Source organism: Staurois parvus, unplaced genomic scaffold, assembly GCF_062004578.1.
Source record: "Staurois parvus isolate SC_StPar_1 unplaced genomic scaffold, SC_StPar_1.0 ptg000711l, whole genome shotgun sequence".
Taxonomy (NCBI): domain Eukaryota; kingdom Metazoa; phylum Chordata; class Amphibia; order Anura; family Ranidae; genus Staurois; species Staurois parvus.
In genome coordinates this window covers 802898-825757 of record NW_028318507.1, presented here as the reverse complement: position 1 = coordinate 825757, position 22860 = coordinate 802898, and the positions used below count along the sequence as shown (strand labels likewise).

The following is a 22860-nucleotide window of genomic DNA, read 5'->3' as shown; positions in this document are numbered from 1 at the left end:
ACGGGCGCAAGGTGGTTCTCTCGTTCTGGGATGACGTCCTCCCATTCTCACTGCGCATGCGCGGCTCAGGGAGCGCGCAGCGTGGCGATCGGCGGTGCGCTGTGTCCTTCAGACACAGCGGATCACCGATCACGGAAAGAGCCGAAGATGTCGGCTCAGTCATGTGATCAGCTGTGTCCAATCACAGCTGATCACATGTAAACAGGGAAATGTCGGTTATCGGCATTTCTCTCCTCTCGAGCTGTCACGCTGACAGAGGAGAGGAGAGCCAGAAATCGGCTTTCCGCGGGGGGGGGGGGGGGGGCGACATGTACACTGATCATCAGTGTGCCCTGATGAGCAATGTAGCCCCAGCAGTGCCACCTGTCAGTGTCCGCCAGTGCCCATCAGTGCCACATCAGTGCTCCATATCAGTGCCCATCTGAGCTGCCTTTCAGTGTCACCCGTCAATGCCACCTATCAGTGCCAGTCAGTGCTGCCTATTAGTGTGCATCAGTGCCTGTCAGTGCCGCCTAACAGTGCCAGTCAGTGCCGCCTAACAGCGCCAGTCAGTGCCGCCTATCAGTGCCATGTATCAGTGCTGCCTTTCAGCGCCCATCAGTGATGCCTGTCAATACCCATCAGTGCCACCTACCAGTGCCTCCTCATCAGTGCCACCTATTAGTGTCAATTAGTGCAGCCTATCAGTGCCCATCACTGCAGCCTCATTAGTACACATCATTGAAGGAGAAAAATAACTTATTTACAAAATTTTATAACAAAATTTTCAGTGGTTTTTGGTTTGTTTAAGAAAAAATAAAAAACCCAGCGGTGATTAAATACCACCAAAATAAAGCTCTATTTGTCACAAAACAAAATGATAAAAATTTCATATGGGTACAGTGTTGCATGACTGCGCAATTGTCATTCAAAGTGCAACAGCGCTGAAAGCTGGAAATTGGCCTGGGCAGGAAGGGGGTAGAAGTGCCCGGTAGGCAGGAAGGGGGTAGAAGTGTCCTGTAGGCAGGAAGGGGGTAGAAGTGCCCTGTAGGCAGGAAGGGGGTAGAAGTGCGCTGCAGGCAGGATGGGGGTAGAAGTGTCCTGTAGGCAGGAAGGGGGTAGAAGTGCCCTGTAGGCAGGAAGGGGGTAGAAGTGCCCGGTAGGCAGGAAGGGGGTAGAAGTGTCCTGTAGGCAGGAAGGGGGTAGAAGTGTCCTGTAGGCAGGAAGGGGGTAGAAGTGTCCTGTAGGCAGGAAGGGGGTAGAAGTGCCCGGTAGGCAGGAAGGGGGTAGAAGTGCCCGGTAGGCAGGAAGGGGGTAGAAGTGCCCAGTAGGCAGGAAGGGGGTAGAAGTGTCCTGTAGGCAGGAAGGGGGTACAAGTGCCCGGTAGGCAGGAAGGGGGTAGAAGTGCCCGGTAGGTAGGAAGGGGGTAGAAGTGCCCGGTAGGCAGGAAGGGGGTAGAAGTGTCCTGTAGGCAGGAAGGGGGTAGAAGTGCCCTGTAGGCAGGAAGGGGGTAGAAGTGCCCGGTAGGCAGGAAGGGGGTAGAAGTGTCCTGTAGGCAGGAAGGGGGTAGAAGTGCCCGGTAGGCAGGAAGGGGGTAGAAGTGCCCTGTAGGCAGGAAGGGGGTAGAAGTGCCCTGTAGGCAGGAAGGTGGTATAGGTGCCCGGTAGGCAGGAAGGGGGTAGAAGTGCCCGGTAGGCAGGAAGGGGGTAGAAGTGCCCGTTAGGCAGGAAGGGGGTAGAAGTGCCCGGTAGGCAGGAAGGGGGTAGAAGTGCCCGGTAGGCAGGAAGGGGGTAGAAGTGCCCGTTAGGCAGGAAGGGGGTAGAAGTGCCCGGTAGGCAGGAAGGGGGTAGAAGTGCCCTGTAGGCAGGAAGGTGGTAGAAGTGCCCGGTAGGCAGGAAGGGGGTAGAAGTGCCCGGTAGGCAGGAAGGGGGTATAGGTGTCCTGTAGGCGAGGGGTTAATAACACAACATTACCACCTTGAGGTTTCTTGAATTTCGATTCTATACTTGTATATATGGAGAGGCGGCACCAGCTACTTCCTGAGATGACAGCAGACACTTAAATTGCCACATAACAAAGTGCTGGGAGGATTCCATGAAGGAAAAATGAAGGCTTTGTTAACTAGTAGCCGACCGCAGATAGCCGAATGACGGCTTCACTGCGGCCGGCCAGTTCTGGGTGGACGTCATATGACGTCCCCCCAGAACGCGCTCTCCTGCGCGCCCCAGGGGGCGCGCACCCGGCGATCTCCGTGATCGCTGTGTCCTACGGACACAGCTGATCACGTGATGTGGTAAAAGGCCGATCCCAGCGGCCTTTTACCACGTGATCAGCGGTGTCCAATGACACGCTGATCACAGGGAAATGCAAGTGCCGGTTCTCGGCTGCACTTTCCTCACGCTGTCAGATCGTGAGGAAAGTACTGCCGAGAACCGGCAGTTGTCAGAGCGGGGATCGGCACCGATCATCAGGACACTGATGATCAGTGCCCTGATGATCGGTGCCCAGCAGTGCCACCCGCAAGTTCCGCCCACCTGTGCCCAGCAGTGCGCCCACTAGCTCCGCCCACCTGTGCCCAGCAGATCACCCACCTGTGCCCAGCAGTGCACCCACCTGTGCCCAGCAGTGCACCCACCTGTGCCACTCTGCAGTGTCACACACCTGTGCCCAGAAGTGCCACCTACCTGTGCCCAGAAGTGCCACCCACCTGTGCCCACCCACCTGTGCCCACCAGTGCCACCCACCTGTGCCCACCCACCAGTGCTGCCCACCAGTGCCACCCACCAGTGCCGCCCAGCAGTGCCACCAGTCAGTGCCCAGGGGTTGTGCCAGTCAGTTCCGCCAGTCAGTGCCCAGCAGTGATGCCAGTCAGTGCCGTCTATCAGTACCCATCATCAGTGTCACCTATCAGTGCCGCCTCATCAACGCACATCAGTGAAAGAGAAAAAATACCTGTTTGAAAAATTTTATAAAAATTTTTTGCACTTTTTTTATTTATAGCGCAAAAAGTAAAGCGCCCAGTGGCAATTAAATACCACCAAAAGAAAGCTCTATTTGTGAGAAAAAAATGATCAAAATTTCATATGGGTACAATGTTGCATGACCGCGCAATTGTCAAAGTGCGGCAGCGCTGAAAGCTGAAAATTGGCCTGGTAAGGAAGGGGGTATAAGTGCCTGGTAGGCAAGTGGTTAACCATTAGCCGCCCGGCCAATGGCCATTTGGCGGCTTCAGATGTGTATCTGCATTCTGGGTGCCCGCCATTTGGCGTGCTCCCGCACATGCGCCATTTGCGCTAGTGCAGAGTGGCGCAGCAGTGCGATCTGTCATCGGCCGTGCACCTCGGACACGGCCGATGACAGATCCGAGTACCGGCTCCCATTGCTGGTACCATGTGACCTGCTGTGACCAATCACAGCAGGTCACATGACAGTTGTATACAATGGATGGCTTCATTCATGCCATCCATTGTATACTAGTGCCTAGCTGTGAATGGTCACAGCTACTCACATGCACATGTCATGTGATTAGCTGTGACCAAATCACAGCTAAGCACAAAAAAAAAAAAAGCTGAATGAATCGATTTCATTCAGGTAAATGCTTGCTTATAGCAAAGTAATTCTTTGCTATAAGCAAATTGTGTAAAAAAAAAAAAAAAAAAAAAAAAAAATACTGATCACTTCCCCAAAGTAGTACAATGTTACTATGGTAACATTGTACTATTTTGGTCATAGTGAAATATGAAAAAGAATCTTTAAAAAAATAAAAAAAAAATGTAATAAAAAATTAAATATAATAAAAAAAAAAAAAAAAAAATATATATTTTTTTTTTTCATACTGTCACCAGTCAGTGTCCCTGTTCACTGCCATGCCAGTTATATGATGTTGCTGTACTGCACTGGTGACAGTATGTAAAAAAAAAATAGTGAAAATAATTTTTTTCATTTTTTCATTTTCCGAAAAATTATGACAAAAAAATACATCTTCAAAAAACTCGCCATTCCTCTTATGAAGTACGTCGGACTGTCTACTCTGCAAAAAGGGGTCATTTGGGGATATCTGTACTGTCCTGACATTTGGGGGGATATCTGTACTGTTCTGACATTTGGGGGGATATCTGTACTGTTCTGACATTTGGGGGATATCTGTACTGTTCTGACATTCTTAGACCTCAAGAAATTAGATTGGCTGTCAGTACTTCAGGATTGATCAATATTCAGATCTATACCATAGTTTGTGAACTCTATAACTTTCCTAAAAACTAAATAATACATCCTAATTTGGGTTATTTTCACCAAAGACATGGAGCAGAATACATCTCGGCCTAAATTTATGAAGAACAATTATTTATTTGTAAACTTTTATAACAGAAACAAAGAAAATGTGTTTTTTTTTCAAAATTTTTGGTCTTTTTTTGTTAATTTAGCAAAAAATAAAAACCCCAGCGGTGATTAAATACCACCAAAAGAAAGCTCTAGTTGTGTGAAGAAAATGATAAAATTTTAGTTTGGGTACAATGCTGTATGACCGCGCAATTGTCATTCAAAGTGTGAGAGCGCTGAAACCTGAAAAATGGCCTGGGCAGGAAGGTGTAAAATTGCCCGGTATTGAAACGGTTAAAGCAGAATCCCCCCCCCCCCCTCACCTTTGTAGTTAAGAAAGCTGTCATTTTACAGGCGGTTGCCCTGGTCCGGCTCCTGTGTCCAGCTATGGCATGAAAAGTCAGTTGAGAGCTCTCATAGGCACACTGGTGACAGTTATCAGCAGAGGTATGATTTGAAAGTTACTGGCTGAACCTGCTCATTTGCATATCTTTGCAAAGGATTCTGGGAAATGGGTTTTGCCACCTCAGGGTTGATCAAATCTGAATTATTTGTGTTTTTAGATGGTTTACAGAGCCAGAAAGATTTGGATGCGAACATACAAGCCAAAAGAAAGATTTTAATGTTAAATTCAAATTTGACTCTCCATAGGTTGATATTTTGGTAGTTCGGTGCGGTATAAAAAGACTCGAAGCTTACTGAGCAGATGGAGAGGTTGGGAAAGCTCAATGGACACCAAGTGAAGGCTCTCTCTAGGGCCAACTCAGTGACACCACCGAGGTGTAGATTCCTCTGAGGGAAGTTCATTGATACTGATGTGAGGATCTATCTGAGGGAAGTTCAGTGATCACTGACAGGAGTGAGACTCCCCCATGAGTGCTTACTACCATGAGGATCTCTCTGGGGAGTTCAGTGATACTGACAATGAGGATCTGATCTAATGAAGTTCAATGACAGGGTGAGGATGTCACCGGAGTTCAGTGACACTGAGGCTTGGAAGTTGAGCGTAATGGTTGTTCCCTGTACCTCTCATTTTTAAGTGTTTTTGCAAGACCCCTTACATATATATTCTTATTATAGACAAATTTACCCCGCTAACTCCTCCCACAGTTTTTACACTACATAGTAATATACGGAAACGTGCGGATTGTTCCCGATTGGTGCGCTATCACTTGAATGGTTCACGAAATATCGCGTTTTTTGTGGTGAAATTGGTCCCATAGGAATGAATGGCGGAATGTTCAAAACTAGAGTGGGAGCTGAAAAATCAGGACATGATTTGTAAACTGCCATCACTCCCTCATTTTCAAGCCCACCTACACGTATCTTATATCAAAACGTTCGGCAATCCCCGCTGCCACTAAAAATGTCCATGGCTAAGCCATAGTCCTGATAGTTTTCACAATATCACCTTTTGTTTGCAACTCACACTGCCCATTGACTTTCATTGAAACTTCACTCGCAGCCACCTGAAATTTGAAGGGTCATTTCTAAACTGTGACTGTGCCTTCATTTTTAATATTTCAGAGACATACTATGCATCAAAATGTAGGTCTGGTTCTTGTGATTCTCACAATATAGCTCTTTGCAGTAGCATTTATACTTTTAAAACTACAAGTGTTTGAAAGTGGCAATCGCCAGTGAATTTGGCAAGTTGGAGCAGTGTGTTTATAAAAGCCCCTCTCAGCTTCCTGTGACTGACTCAGTGAGTTGCCATAGCAACCAAAGATGACTCACCAGGCAGCTGAGTGACCCAGGCTAGACTGTGAGCTGCAAAATACAAGTTGAAATGCATTTCTCAGTCTATCAGGCTTGCCATGTGCACTGCTTACATTTCATCAATCACTTGGTTAGGGTTGGATGCAAGAACACGTCACACAATTTCCCCAGAAATTGTACCTTTTCTAGTTAAGTGTTCTTGCATGGCGACCACTTCCTGTTATCTCACATATATATTCATATTATTATAGCCAAATTTACCACCCTAACTCCTCCCACAGATTTTACACTACATAGACAGTAACATACCGAAACGTGTGGATTGTTCCCGATTGGTGTGCTATTACTCTGTGGAACGTTTCGCCGAATGGTTCACGAAATATCAGCGTTTTTGTGGTGAAATTGGTCCCATAGGAATGAATGGCAGAATGTTCAAAACTAGAGTGGGAGCTGACAAACCAGGACATGATTTCTAAACTGCCATCACTCCCTCATTTTCAAGCCCACCCAGGGGCGGACTGACCATTTGGAAACTCAGGCACTGCCCGAGGGCCCGAGGTCAGTAGGGGGCCCCATGAGATGCCCCTGGTACCTTTTTCATAAACTTTTTTGAGTTTGGGCAAGGACACAGGGGCCCCATGATCCCCTATTGCCCGGGGGGTCAGTAGGGGGCCCAATGAGATGCCCCTGGTACCTTTTTCATAGGCTTTTTTGAGTTTGGGCAAGGACACAGGGGCCCCATGATCCCCTATTGCCCGGGGGCCCCATGAGTTGTCAGTCGGCCCCTGAGCCCACCTGCACAAATCTTATATCAAAATGTTCAGCTATCCCTGCTGCCACTAAAAATGTCCGCCCACTCCAGTTGTAGACTACTGGTGGAGGCAAGAACACTTCACACAATTTCCCCAGAAATTTTAGCTTTTCTAGTTCTTATTTTTATTCCTATTATAGCTAAATTTGCCACGCTAACTCCTCCCACAGTTTTTACACTACAAAGACAAGTAATATATCAAAACGTGCGGATTGTTCCCGATTGGTGTGCTATTACTTTGTGGAACGTTTTGCCGAATGTTTCACGAAATATCGTGGTTTTTGTGGTGAAATTTTCCTATAGGTCCCCTATAGGATAAGCTGGAGCGTGGTGGATTGCCCTCCTCTGGATGCTGGGGTGGTCAACAGGGTTTCTGGGGAATTAAATGCTCGGTACAGAGTAAAAAGGGATATTGCCCATAGTGTAGTAATTAAATACCAGATTTTATTAAAGGGTTAAAATTCCAGACAGCATTCCAAAATTAACAGGAGATACATGCAGCTTAACCTCTTCACGCCGGCCGAACGTAAATGTGCGGCCTCCCAGCGTCTGGGCCTAGACACCTAGCGGCCGCACATTTGCGTTCTATTAAAAAAAGACATATGTGCTGAGAGCGCGCGCCCTGCACGCTCCCAGCACACATGTCCGGTACTCACGGAAAGGTCCCGATCTCCTCTTTCGATCGGGACCTTTCTTGATCATGTGACGGGGTGTCACGGCGGTCACATGACGCTAAACCCTGCCCCCCGGCTGCTGAAACCCTTAAAGGGTCGGGAGGCACCGGCGCAAAGGGGTTAAAGCTGCTTGATGACTAACCAGCTTGTGTATAAAGATGGCCGCCGGACCTCCGTGATCCGGCGGCGTCACGTCACAGCGTGCAGGCTCCTCCTTCATATTTATTTCATTTAGGATTGATGTATATGTGCCTACAAAGTCCACTGGTCCACAAACCTCACTAAAACTGAAGAGCGTTTTGAAAAATAATCCCCCCTGTGAGCAAAAGGCTTATTACTTTGCAAATTACAGCTCAGCCTTCCACAAGGGGGTAATGTCATAGGTCAGAGATGAGTGATCAGATTCTTGGAGATTCTTGGAAAAATCCAAGAACTTCAAAATGTGCCGATATCCCCACCCCCACATAGCACCAGCTTAAGGTTGCCCTTAGAAGGTTTAATCTGTTTTCAGAATGATGGATGGTAAAAATTCAGCCTTTGCCATAATGGTGTCCCATCAAGACCTGCCAGAACATTTATTCCGGACTTAAGAGGATGTTTGACACTAGCAGACATTCAGCGATGAGCCTTCTATAGCAAAAAGTAATGATCACTTACTGGTCCAAGAGAGATTTTAACACATTTAGGAAACCCTTTGTATACAAGTCGTTTAGATACCTGTACATCCTTGCTACTGGTATAGTGCAATTCTTGCAAAAAATTTTCCCATCAGTCACAAAACATGGAAATTAGGGCCACATATTGCCACAGGAAAGTGGAAACAGGCAAGCCTTGTAATCCTAGGATCCGCAGACCTGTGTGGTTCCTGATGTTACTATATACAGTACACATATCAATAGAGATTACTGTGCTTCCACATTTCGGGCAGCTATACCTGAGCCAACGGGTTCTCAGTCCTGGCCCATTACCAGTGAATTATTTTGTGGCAGGTTCTGGAAGTCTGCAGTGGTTTACTTGCTAGAAAGCCAACCGGCTTTCCAAGGTGGAGGAGAAGTCCTCCGCTGAGGCCCCACAAGGATATAGATCCGGTCTTCATATTCTTTCAGAGCCACGGCCAGAGAAGTCCGTCTGCAGAGGCGCAATGTTATTGTCATAGGAAGCGTGGTCAGAGGTTCCAGTGCTGGCCAGTTTGAGTTGAGCTGCTGCATGTGAGAGCTGGAAGGCGGCATCAGGATGAGCGTTGTCAGGAAGCAGAGTACATTCCCTCTCCAGCATATCAGACACTCCCTTCAAGAGGTCCAGGAACCTGAAGGCAAGTGCTGCCTTTCGAAGACGATTCAACTCCTGAGAGAAAAATCACAAGCAAGAATGTCGCGTGAGATAAGAAAGACACAAAACGCCATTAAAAGTAGCATCCTATATTGGAAGTACAGGAGCAGGCAGCAGAAGAGGCTATCACCACCCTGTATGCCCATCTTCTACATTGAATGTATTCTTATGGGAACAAAACCAGCTTCTTCTATGTATTCATGCCAGCATGTTTGCAGATTCTTCCAGCAAGAACGCGATGCAAGTGATGCGGTGCTGAAAACTCTCTTCTTGCAGAATACGTTTTAGGTCTGTGGGGACAATTCGCAAAGCGGTATCTTACCTCATCCAAGTATGTTTCAAAAAAAATTGTTGGCATTCACTAAAAAAAGTGTACCAAAATACAGCATGAGTTAGTGAAAACATGCGGTAATGTAACGAGTCATCAGCTGCCAGCAGGTTGTCACGCCCTCCCTGCCAAAACCATACCAGCCCACATGCCCTTTTGACAAGTCCTTTATTAAAAAAAACAAAAATATAAAAAACATCCCCTGGTTTAGAGCCCTCGTCAATCACAATGCCCGCTGCCACCGCCTTCCCAACAAACAAAAAAAAAAAAAAAAAAAGGGCTCCGCTCCCGACAAAGACTCCCCGTCTGACAGCTCTGCTGCCTGACAGTTCTTAAATAACTAAGGGGCAAGGTCAACCGGTGACCACGCCCCCCTAGTGGTATCAATGACTGGAGCAGAGCTGCCCCCCCATGTTGAGAAGGAGGGGGTGACTGCTTGTTCGCCCTCAGCCCCAACACCCACCCACCCCTTTCTGACCTGCATGCTCAGAAATCCCCACACCATTTTTTTTCGCTCGCCGTGGAGGTTCCCCTCAAAATCCATACCAGACCCAAAGGGCTTGCTATGGATTTTTTTTTTTTGGGGGGGGGGGTGGGTTTGGAGAACGCTACTCCATACCGTTTTTTTCTTATTTTTTAATTGCTAGCAATTTTTTTTCTTCAGCAGGTGCCCAGCGGATGACTCGTTACATTACTGCATTTTTACAACGGGGCCTGGGTAGCAGGGGGAAACATATAGTGCAGGCTGAGGCTTATGGGTGTGGCGGGGGTGGGGGGGTCAATTACTGGAACTTCCTAACAAACAAACCAAAGAAAAAAAAAAAAAGGGCTCCGCTCCCGACAAAGACTCCCCCACAGCTCCGCTGCCTGACAGCTCTTAAATAACTAAGGGGCAAAGTCAACCGGTGACCACGCCCCCTTGTGGCATCAATGGGGGAGCAGAGCTGCCCCCCCATGTTGGGAAGGGGGGGTGACTTCTTGCTTGCCCCCAGCCCCAACACCCACCCCCCCCCCCTTCCTGACCTGCACGCTCAGAAATCCCCACACTATTTTTTTTATTTTGCTTGCCGTGGAGGTTCCCCTCAAAATCCATACCAGACCCAAAGGGCTTGCTATGGATTTTTTTTTTTTGGGGGGGGGGGGTTTGGAGAACGCTACTCCATACCGTTTTTTTCTTATTTTTTAATTGCTAGCAATTTTTTTTTTTCAGCAGGTGCCCCAGCAGATGACTCGTTACATTACTGCATTTTTTCATTACGAAAAGGATCCTGTTGTGTGCTGGCAGCAACCGGTGGGAAGGAGAGGAATACAATGGGGCCTGGGTAGCAGGGAGAAACATATAGTGCTAACTGAGGTTTATGGGTGTGGCGGGTCAATTACTGGAACCAATCCCCTGTATAGCTCTCTCTGCAGCAGCTGAATGCCATCGGGAGGGAGAGGAGAAAAAGACAGATTTCAGCTACTGCAGAGAGCCATACATGGAATCTGTTCCAGTAATTGCCCCCACTGTGCCAATCACCCTCCCTGCCCACATCAGATTCACCCAGCTGCCTGGGCCCCCCTGCTAGCCTGGGGCCCATACAGGAGGACAGGTGGTACCCCTTTATCCACGACCCTGTGTGACTGGGCAGACCATCACAACCCCCCGGATGATATAGCCCAACTAAAGCAATAGCAGGGCTGGGCAGAAGGGTTTAAAAATGTGTGAATTTTAAAACATACATGTTCCAAGGGTAACCTGCTAATACAGTATGCAATACATGGCCAAACGTTTGTCATGTCCAGACAATCACAGCTAAATAAGCTTGTTGGATGTCCCATTTAAAAATCACTGGCAATTATATGGCGCTAAATCCAAGAGCTCCACCCCCCTCATCTGCTACACTGCTATAACAGCCGCCACCATCCTGGGAGGACATTGCGCCAGATTTGTTTTAGTCATTTAGCCTGAAAGAGAACCTGTGACATCAGATATTGATACTGGATTAGAAGACTTGGCTTGCATTTGCATTCTACCAGAAAGGTGCCTGTGCAGTTCCTCCACATCAAGCCATGGGATCGATTTACTAAACTGGAGCACTCAGAATCTGGTGCAGACGTACATGGTAACCAATCAGCTTCCAACTTCAGCTTGTTCAACTAAGCTTTGACAATAAGGCTCCATACACACTGGGGGGAGGGCATTTTGAAAACGCTGCTCAGGAAAAACCTGAGTTTTTCAGCGTTTTTAGCATTAGAGCGTTTTTACAGCTAAAATACTCCTCTAGAAACCCACTAGTTCTGGGGTTTTTTTCCAGCCAAAAAACACCCCTGCCAAAAAATGCTGATTCCAGTCTATGTGTGTATGGACACATGGGATAACATGCTGGGGGGTTTACTGGCTGTAGAAAGAAAAACAAAAAACATCAAAAGCCAAAAACAGCAGCTGTAAAAACATCAGGTGTGCATGAGGACTAAAACCTGGAAGCCCATTAGTTTCTATGCAGAGCCATACCAGATTTTGCATGCTCTATTGTTAGTAAATTCCCCCACCTCCATTGTGTCTATAAACCTGGCTTTGTGCACAGTTTTGCTGAACAGAAAAAAAGACCATCCTAAAACTGTTGCCACAAGGTTAGTAGCACACAATTGTCTAAAACAGCCTCTGTGAACCTTTTTAACACAGAGGAAGCCTTGATTTAACTTTCCGGTCTCAGGGAACCCCTGCTAAAAATGGCTTTATTTACTATTCATGATGCATTAGTGTGATAGTCAGAGGTAAGAATTCTCCTCACACTTGTGGTCATTGGGAAGAATGCTCCTCACACTTGTGGTCATTGGGAAGAATGCTCCTCACACTTGTGGTCATTGGGAAGAATGCTCCTTACACTTGTGGTCATTGGGAAGAATGCTCCTGACACTTGTGGTCATTGGGAAGAATGCTCCTGACACTTGTGGTCATTGGGAAGAATGCTCCTGACACTTGTGGTCATTGGGAAGAATGCTCCTGACACTTGTGGTCATTGGGAAGAATGCTCCTCACACTTGTGGACAGTGGGAAGAATGCTCCTCACACTTGTGGACAGTGGGAAGAATGCTCCTCACACTTGTGGACAGTGGGAAGAATGCTCCTCACACTTGTGGACAGTGGGAAGAATGCTCCTCACACTTGTGGACAGTGGGAAGAATGCTCCTCACACTTGTGGACAGTGGGAAGAATGCTCCTCACACTTGTGGTCAGTGGGAAGAATGCTCCTCACACTTGTGGTCAGTGGGAAGAATGCTCCTCACACTTGTGGTCATTGGGAAGAATGCTCCTCACACTTGTGGTCATTGGGAAGAATGCTCCTCACACTTGTGGTCATTGGGAAGAATGCTCCTCACACTTGTGGTCAGTGGGAAGAATGCTCCTCACACTTGTGGTCAGTGGGAAGAATGCTCCTCACACTTGTGGTCATTGGGAAGAATGCTCCTCACACTTGTGGTCATTGGGCAGAATGCTCCTCACACTTGTGGTCATTGGGAAGAATGCTCCTCACACTTGTGGTCATTGGGAAGAATGCTATTCACACTTGTGGTCATTGGGAAGAATGCTCCTCACACTTGTGGACAGTGGGAAGAATGCTCCTCACACTTGTGGACAGTGGGAAGAATGCTCCTCACACTTGTGGACAGTGGGAAGAATGCTCCTCACACTTGTGGACAGTGGGAAGAATGCTCCTCACACTTGTGGTCAGTGGGAAGAATGCTCCTCACACTTGTGGTCATTGGGAAGAATGCTCCTCACACTTGTGGTCAGTGGGAAGAATGCTCCTCACACTTGTGGTCATTGGGAAGAATGCTCCTCACACTTGTGGTCATTGGGAAGAATGCTCCTCACACTTGTGGTCATTGGGAAGAATGCTCTTCACACTTGTGGTCATTGGGAAGAATGCTCTTCACACTTGTGGTCATTGGGAAGAATGCTCCTCACACTTGTGGACAGTGGGAAGAATGCTCCTCACACTTGTGGACAGTGGGAAGAATGCTCCTCACACTTGTGGACAGTGGGATGAATGCTCCTCACACTTGTGGTCATTGGGAAGAATGCTCCTCACACTTGTGGACAGTGGGAAGAATGCTCCTCACACTTGTGGACAGTGGGAAGAATGCTCCTCACACTTGTGGACAGTGGGAAGAATGCTCCTCACACTTGTGGACAGTGGGAAGAATGCTCCTCACACTTGTGGACAGTGGGAAGAATGCTCCTCACACTTGTGGTCAGTGGGAAGAATGCTCCTCACACTTGTGGTCATTGGGAAGAATGCTCCACACACTTGTGGACAGTGGGAAGAATGCTCCTCACACTTGTGGTCAGTGGGAAGAATGCTCCTCACACTTGTGGTCATTGGGAACAAAGCTCCTCACACTTGTGGTCATTGGGAACAATGCTCCTCACACTTGTGGTCATTGGAAAGAATGCTCCTTACACTTGTGGTCATTGGGAAGAATGCTCCTCTTACTTGTGGTCATTGGGAAGAATGCTCCTGACACTTGTGGTCATTAGGAAGAATGCTCCTGACACTTGTGGTCATTGGGAAGAATGCTCCTCACACTTGTGGACAGTGGGAAGAATGCTCCTCACACTTGTGGACAGTGGGAAGAATGCTCCTCACACTTGTGGACAGTGGGAAGAATGCTCCTCACACTTGTGGACAGTGGGAAGAATGCTCCTCACACTTGTGGACAGTGGGAAGAATGCTCCTCACACTTGTGGACAGTGGGAAGAATGCTCCTCACACTTGTGGTCAGTGGGAAGAAAGCTCCTCACACTTGTGGTCAGTGGGAAGAATGCTCCTCACACTTGTGGTCAGTGGGAAGAATGCTCCTCACACTTGTGGTCATTGGGAAGAATGCTCCTCACACTTGTGGTCATTGGGAAGAATGCTCCTCACACTTGTGGTCAGTGGGAAGAATGCTCCTCACACTTGTGGTCAGTGGGAAGAATGCTCCTCACACTTGTGGTCATTGGGAAGAATGCTCCTCACACTTGTGGTCATTGGGAAGAATGCTCCTCACACTTGTGGTCATTGGGAAGAATGCTCCTCACACTTGTGGTCATTGGGAAGAATGCTCTTCACACTTGTGGTCATTGGGAAGAATGCTCTTCACACTTGTGGTCATTGGGAAGAATGCTCCTCACACTTGTGGACAGTGGGAAGAATGCTCCTCACACTTGTGGACAGTGGGAAGAATGCTCCTCACACTTGTGGACAGTGGGAAGAATGCTCCTCACACTTGTGGACAGTGGGAAGAATGCTCCTCACACTTGTGGACAGTGGGAAGAATGCTCCTCACACTTGTGGACAGTGGGAAGAATGCTCCTCACACTTGTGGTCAGTGGGAAGAATGCTCCTCACACTTGTGGTCATTGGGAAGAATGCTCCTCACACTTGTGGTCAGTGGGAAGAATGCTCCTCACACTTGTGGTCATTGGGAAGAATGCTCCTCACACTTGTGGTCATTGGGAAGAATGCTCTTCACACTTGTGGTCATTGGGAAGAATGCTCTTCACACTTGTGGTCATTGGGAAGAATGCTCCTCACACTTGTGGACAGTGGGAAGAATGCTCCTCACACTTGTGGACAGTGGGAAGAATGCTCCTCACACTTGTGGACAGTGGGAAGAATGCTCCTCATACTTGTGGACAGTGGGAAGAATGCTCCTCACACTTGTGGACAGTGGGAAGAATGCTCCTCACACTTGTGGTCAGTGGGAAGAATGCTCCTCACACTTGTGGTCATTGGGAAGAATGCTCCACACACTTGTGGACAGTGGGAAGAATGCTCCTCACACTTGTGGTCAGTGGGAAGAATGCTCCTCACACTTGTGGTCATTGGGAACAAAGCTCCTCACACTTGTGGTCATTGGGAACAATGCTCCTCACACTTGTGGTCATTGGGAACAATGCTCCTCACACTTGTGGTCATTGGGAAGAATTACCCCCTTACAGATTGCTAAAAATATCAATGGTGTCAGCGGGAACTTACCTGAGAGGCAAAAATTGCTCATTGCTCAAGGAACCCCTGGCAACCTCTGGAGGAACCCTGGTTGAGAAACCCTGGCCTAAAATGTCTGAATACTGTAGCATTATTAGTACCCTTCACGGGAAACTACGAGAATCACATTTGGAGTGATGTCCACATACTGAACTTTTTGCATATAGTGTAACATACCTAAAAAGCTGGCTCAACAGCAAAATATCAGCTATAGTTCGGTATACTACCGGTACAAAATGAACAGAAAGCTGACTAGGCACAGCATCAGTGAACATCTTCCTGCAATACATCATAAAAAAAAAAAAAAAAAAAAAAAAGAAAGAAGAAGAAGAGCAGGCCAGCTGAGACATGATCAAAAGTTATTGCTTAATTTATTAAACACATCTTTGGAAAATACTAAAAATTAAGAAAAATTGTTACTCAAAAGATAAAGATCCCTTATAAATAAACGAAGGTGCTGTAAAATGTCCAGGCTTGGCTTCTCAACCTCAAAACAGATTCAGAGAGGCTACGGAGATGGAGCACAAGTCAGGATGGAAGAGCCGGGGATAATACCTCTATTATTCTTTTGCTTCCACTTCCTCTTTTAGGTTTGTTTGCACAGCAATCTACTAATCAAAGAATTGTTTCATCTTAAAGCAGAGTTCCACTCAATCTGTAAAAAAATAAAAGTCAGCAGCTACAAAAACTATAGCTGCTGACATTTAAAAAAACAGCCACTTACCTGTCCCACGATCCCGCGTTGCCCCCCGCCGCAGCCTTTTTCACCGTCCGTCGTGTATTCCAGGCGCCGGCATCTTCAGTGTGGGCACACCACTTCAAGATGGCGACGGCCTCACCACAGCTGGTTTCACCGGCCGTCTTCTCTCCCCGGCGCCGGCATCTTCAGTGTGGGCTCCCGGCTGTGACAGCTTGCGGCTTCACAGCCGGGTGCCCACTGCGCATGCGCGAGTAGAGCTGCGCTTCCTGAATGGCCCCGTCGTCTTCTGGGACCTGTCACGTGTCCCACAAGACTTCGGGGAGGGAGGACAATTTCCGTTTCCGATCTCCTAGGCGATCGCAGTGGGAGCGGGTACCTGTCAAATTCGGGTACCAGCTCCTCAAAGGTACCAATCCTTAATGGGGAGCGGGGGACCAATCTTTAAAGCAGGACTTCCCCTTTTGGGTGGAACTCCGCTTTAATAAATAAAGAACTAAAAGATATTGGGAACTGTATCTTACTTTGTAGAACGTCTGCGTTTTCTCCGGAAGTTTCCTGGCATTCCGCAGAATCTTCTGCACATCAGTCTAACAAAAAAGAAAAAGAAAAAAAAAGTAAAATGTGGCAAACAAGCAAGAGGGTTCCATACACTACTGATTTTAACAACTGCAAGAACTGCTAATTTTTAATGCTGACAACTACGGTACAATATGAGGGCGTCAATTCAAAACGGCTTTAATGCCATTTTTCTGGTGGTAGTTCCTTTAACCATTTGCCGCCCGCCCTATGGCCGAATGGCGGCCGGCAAATGTCATCAGCGTTCCGTCCTCCCGCACATGCGTACATTTCGCGCTTGCAGAGCCGCGCAGCGGCGCGATCTGTCACTGGCCGTGTACCTCGGACACGGCCAATGACAGATCTGAGTATCGGCCCCCGTTGCCGGTACCATGTGACCTGCTGTGACCAATCACAGCAGGTCACATGACAGTTGTATACAATGGATGGTTTTATTCATGCCATCCATTGTATACTACTGTCTAGCGGTGAATGGTCACAGCTAATCACATGCACATGTCATGTGATTAGCTGTGGCCAAATCAGAGCTAAGCACAAAAAAAAAAAAAGAAAACCCTGAATGAATCGATGTCATTCAGGTAAATGCTTGCTTATAGCAAAGTAATTCTTTGCTATAAGCAAATTGTGTAAAAAATAAAAAAATACTGATCACTTCCCCAAAGTAGTACAATGTTACTATGGTAACATTGTACTACTTTGGACATAGTGAAATATGAAAAAAAAATCTTAAAAAAAAGAAACAAAATGTAATAAAAAATAAATAAATAAAAAAATATATATATTATTTTTTTTTCATACTGTCACCAGTCAGTGTCTCTGATCACCGCCATGCCAGTTATAAGAAGACGCTGTACTGCACTGGTGACAGTATGTAAAAAAAAAAAAATTGTGAAAATAATTTTTTGCATTTTTTAATTTTCCGAAAAATTATGACTAAAAAAAATACAACTTCAAAAAACTCGCCACGTTTCTTATGAAGTACGTTGGACTGTCTACTCTGCAAAAAGGGGTCATTTGGGGGATATCTGTACTGTTCTGAAATTCCTGGACCTCAAGAAATTAGATTGGCCGTCGGTACTTTAGGATTGATCAATATTCAGATCTATCCCATAGTTTGTGAACTCTATAACTTTCCTACAGACTAAATAATACATCCTAATTTGGGTTATTTTCACCAAAGACATGGAGCAGAATACATCTCGGCCTAAATTTATGAAGAACAATTATTTATTTGCAAACTTTTATAACAGAAACAAAGAAAAACGTGTTTTTTTTTTAATTTTTGGTCTTTTTTTGTTAATTTAGCAAAAAATAAAAACCCCGGCGGTGATTAAATACCACCAAAAGAAAGCTCTAGTTGTGTGAAGAAAATGATAAAATTTTAGTTTGGGTACAATGTTGTATGACCGCGCAATTGTCATTCAGAGTGTGAGAGCGCTGAAACCTGAAAAATGGCCTGGGCAGGAAGGTGTAAAATTGCCGGTATGGAAATGGTTAAGAACTACGGTACGCGTTATGCTACCATACGCCGCTTCAAGAATCTATCAGTGACAAATTCTTAAAGAATTAACAAGTTTTCTGGTTAGGAAACTGGCAGCAATTAAAGTGATACTTTTTTTTTTTTGTAATTATTTATTGGTGAAATTAACATACAATAAAAAGAACCAGGAGAAAGATTCACCAGAATACAGAAAAAAAACCAATATAAACATCTAGACCAAGCCTGAAATAGTCACATAGAATCTTTAGGGGTTCATCAAGTTTGCATGTGAGAAGAAAGTATCAAGAGCGAATGAAACAGCACATATACTGTATGACAACAAAACAGGACCAGAACAAATCATCGGGTGATCGTTTAAATGACATCCTAAGAAAAGGAGGATTATGCCAAAGCACAAAGAGAGCGGATCGAATGTATAGTTACAAAGATGTGAAAGAACGTAGAGATAATATCAAACCGACAGAGAAAAAACTCTACCAGTATCGTAAAGACATAATAGAATGGGGGGGAAAAGTGAGGGGGGGGACCCCACAGTAGGATACTGTAGGGGCTGGGACAGAAAGGAAAAAGAAAAACAAAGTTAGAAAGGCGCAGAGAGAGTTAAATGAAAAGGAGAAAATAGAGGGAGAGGAGAGATGGGATACAGGAGAAACAGAACAAGAGCCTTGGGGGTTGCATCCCCTCCTGGAGTGAGAGGTCAAGCCAGGTTAAATAGTTAGTCTGGCTGAAAAAAGACAAAAGTCCATCCAGTTCAACCATAGAAAAAAAAAAAAAAGTTATAATCCTATACCCACAGTTGATCCAGAGGAAGGCAAAAAACCCAGAAAAGCACAATCCAATTTGCTCCTGCAGGGAACAAATTCCATCCTGATCCCCCGAGAGGCAATCGGATATTCCCTGGATCAACTTTACCTACAGTTGCAAGAAAAAGTATGTGAACCCCTTGGTATTACGTGGAGTTTTGCATGAATTGGGCATAAAATGTGCTCTGAACATCATCTAAGTCACAACAATAGAAGAACACAGTCTGCTGAACATAATACTACACAAACATTAGATGTTGCCATGGTTTAATTGCACATAACATGTAAACATTCACAGTGCAGGGAGGAAAAAGTATGTGAGGCCCTAGCTTAATGACTTCTCCCAGAGCTAATTGGAGCCAGGAGTGAGCCAACCTTGACTCCAATCAGTGTGATGATATTGGATGTGTTGCTGACAGCTGTCCTGCCCTTAAAAAACACACACCTGTTTTGGGTTTACTGGTTTCAACAAGCACTGTCTGATGTGAACCATGCCTCGCAGAAAAGAGCTCTCAGAAGACCTACGATCAAGAATTGTTGACTTGCATGAAGCTGGAAAGGGTTACAAAAGTATCTCCAAAAGCCTTGATGTTCATGTGTCCACGGTAAGGCAGACTGTCTACAAATGGAGAAAGTTTAGCACTGTTGCTACTCTCCCTAGGCGGGGTCGTCCTGTAAAAATGACTGCAAGAGCACAGCGCAGAATGCTGCATGAGGTAAAGAAGAATCCCAGAGTGTCAGCTAAAGACCTACAGAAATCTCTGGCACATGCTAACATTTTTGTTGACACATCTACAATAAGGAAAACATTAAACAAGAATGGAGTACATGGGAGGACACTACGGAGGAAGCCATTGCTGTCCAAAAAGAAGATTGCAGCATGTTTGAAGTTTGCAAAAGAGCACCTGGATGTTCCACAGCACTACTGGCAAAATATACTGTGGACAGATGAAACCAAGATTGAGTTGTTTGGGAAGAACACACAACACTATGTGTGGAGGAAAAAAGGCACAGCACACCAAGATCAAAACCTCATCCCCACTGTGAAACATGGCGGAGGGAGCATCATGCTTTGGGGCTGCTTTGCTGCCTCAGGGCCTGGACGGATTGTTGTCATTGATGGGAAAATGAATTCCAGAGTTTATCAAGACATTTTGCAGGAAAACGTACGACCATCTGTCTGCCAACTGAAGCTCCGCAGAGGATGGGTGATGCAACAGGACAATGACCCAAAGCATACAAGTAATTCAACAAAACAATGGCTGCAACAGCACAGAATACGCCTTCTGGAGTGGCCCAGTCAGAGTCCTGACCTCAACCCGATTGAAATGCTGTGGCATGACCTTAAGAGAGCGATTCACACCAGACATCCCAAGAATATTGCTACACTGAAACAGTTTTGTGAAGAGGAGTGGTCCAAAATGACTCCAGATCATTGTGCAGGTCTGATCTGCAACTACAGGAAACGTTTGGTTGAGGTTATTGCTGCCAAAGGAGGGTCAACCATTTATTAAGTCCAAAGGTTCACATACTTTTTCCTCCCTGCACTGTGAATGTTTACATGTTATGTGCAATTAAACCATGGCAACATCTAATGTTTGTGTAGTATTATGTTCAGCAGACTGTGTTCTTCTATTGTTGTGACCTAGATGACGTTCAGAGCACATTTTATGCCCAATTCATGCAAAACTCCATGTAATCCCAAGGGGTTCACATACTTTTTCTTGCAACTGTATAAATGTTATATCCAGTTATATTCTGTGTATCCAGGAAAGAATCCAGGACTTTCCTACAGCAATCCACTGAGCTGGCAACAACCAACTCTTGAGGGAGTCTATTCCACATTCTCACAGCTCTTACTGTGAAGAAACCTTTCCGTGTTTGGAGATTACATTTCTTTTCCTCCAGACGTAAAGAGCGCCCCCTTGTCCTCTGTGATGACCTCAGGGGGAATGACTCTACACCGAGTTCACTATATGAACCACTGATGTATTTATACATGGAGATCATATCCCCCCTTATGTATTACACATGGAGATCATATCCCCCCTTATGTATTACACATGTTGATCATATCCCCCCTTATGTATTATACATGGAGATCATATCCCCCTTATGTATTATACATGGAGATCATATCCCCCTTATGTATTATACATGGAGATCATATCCCCCCTTATGTATTACACATGGAGATCATATCCCCCTTATGTATTATACATGGAGATCATATCCCCCCTTATGTATTATACATGGAGATCATATCCCCCTTATGTATTACACATGGTGATCATATCCCCCCCTTATGTATTACACGTGGAGATCATATCCCCCCTTATGTATTATACGTGGAGATCATATCCCCCTTATGTATTATACGTGGAGATCATATCCCCCCTTATGTATTATACATGGTGATCATATCCCCCCTTATGTATTATACGTGGAGATCATATCCCCCTTATGTATTATACATGGAGATCATATCCCCCTTATGTATTATACATGGAGATCATATCCCCCTTATGTATTATACATGGAGATCATATCCCCCCTTATGTATTATACATGTTGATCATATCCCCCCTTATGTATTACACATGGAAATCATATCCCCCCCTTATGTATTACGCATGGAGATCATATCCCCCCTTATGTATTATGCATGGAGATCATATCCCCCTTATGTATTGTGCATGGAGATCATATCCCCCCCTATGTAATATACATGTTGATCATATCCCCCCCCTTATGTATTATGCATGGAGATCATATCCCCCCTTATGTATTACACATGGTGATCATATCCCCCTTATGTATTATACATGGAGATCATATCCCCCCTTATGTATTATACATGGAGATCATATCCCCCCTTATGTATTATACATGGAGATCATATCCCCCCTTATGTATTATACATGGAGATCATATCCCCCCTTATGTATTATACATGGAGATCATATCCCCCCTTATGTATTATACATGGAGATCATATCCCCCTTATGTATTACACATGGTGATCATATCCCCCCCTTATGTATTACACGTGGAGATCATATCCCCCCTTATGTATTATACGTGGAGATCATATCCCCCTTATGTATTATACGTGGAGATCATATCCCCCTTATGTATTATACATGGAGATCATATCCCCCTTATGTATTATACATGGAGATCATATCCCCCCTTATGTATTATACATGTTGATCATATCCCCCCTTATGTATTACACATGGAAATCATATCCCCCCCTTATGTATTACGCATGGAGATCATATCCCCCCTTATGTATTATGCATGGAGATCATATCCCCCCTTATGTATTGTGCATGGAGATCATATCCCCCCCTATGTAATATACATGTTGATCATATCCCCCCCCTTATGTATTACGCATGGAGATCATATCCCCCCTTATGTATTACACATGGTGATCATATCCCCCTTATGTATTATACATGGAGATCATATCCCCCCTTATGTATTATACATGGAGATCATATCCCCCCTTATGTATTATACATGGAGATCATATCCCCCCTTATGTATTATACATGGAGATCATATCCCCCCTTATGTATTATACATGGAGATCATATCCCCCCTTATGTATTATACATGGAGATCATATCCCCCCTTATGTATTACACATGGAGATCATATCCCCCTTATGTATTATACATGGTGATCATATCCCCCCTTATGTATTATACATGGAGATCATATCCCCCCTTATGTATTATACATGGTGATCATATCCCCCCTTATGTATTATACATGGTGATCATATCCCCCCCCTTATGTATTATACATGGTGATCATATCCCCCCTTATGTATTATACATGGAGATCATATCCCCCCTTATGTATTATACATGGAGATCATATCCCCACTTAATCTCCTCTTCTCAAGAGAGAATAAATTCAGAGGCAAGACATTCAGTGAGGGCGAGTAGATTCGGTCAGGTATTCATCTGCAAATTGAAAATATTGCCAAAGGTGCCAGGTGTCCCAAAATATCTCCTCATTATACAGGGTGGCTGTGAGATCCTCCATGTCCCTAAGCCCGTTCACCTTGCAAAACTACAATGAAAGGG

The 22860-nt window shown here is 45.5% G+C and overlaps 1 protein-coding gene across 1 annotated transcript in view; it reads right to left on the bottom strand.

The window, feature by feature from the left end:
• Positions 1–7253: 7253 nt before the first annotated feature.
• LOC149445766 (integrator complex subunit 14-like) overlaps positions 7254–22860 on the bottom strand; it is a 65339-nt gene continuing 49732 nt past the window's right edge. Inside the window, exons 3-4 of the mRNA XM_089653416.1 lie at positions 16399–16464; positions 7254–8847 (exon numbers count right to left, since the gene is read on the bottom strand). Coding sequence (XP_089509542.1) covers positions 8596–8847; positions 16399–16464 — 318 coding nt within the window. The 3' untranslated portion in view covers positions 7254–8595. The remainder of the gene's footprint in view (positions 8848–16398; positions 16465–22860) is intronic.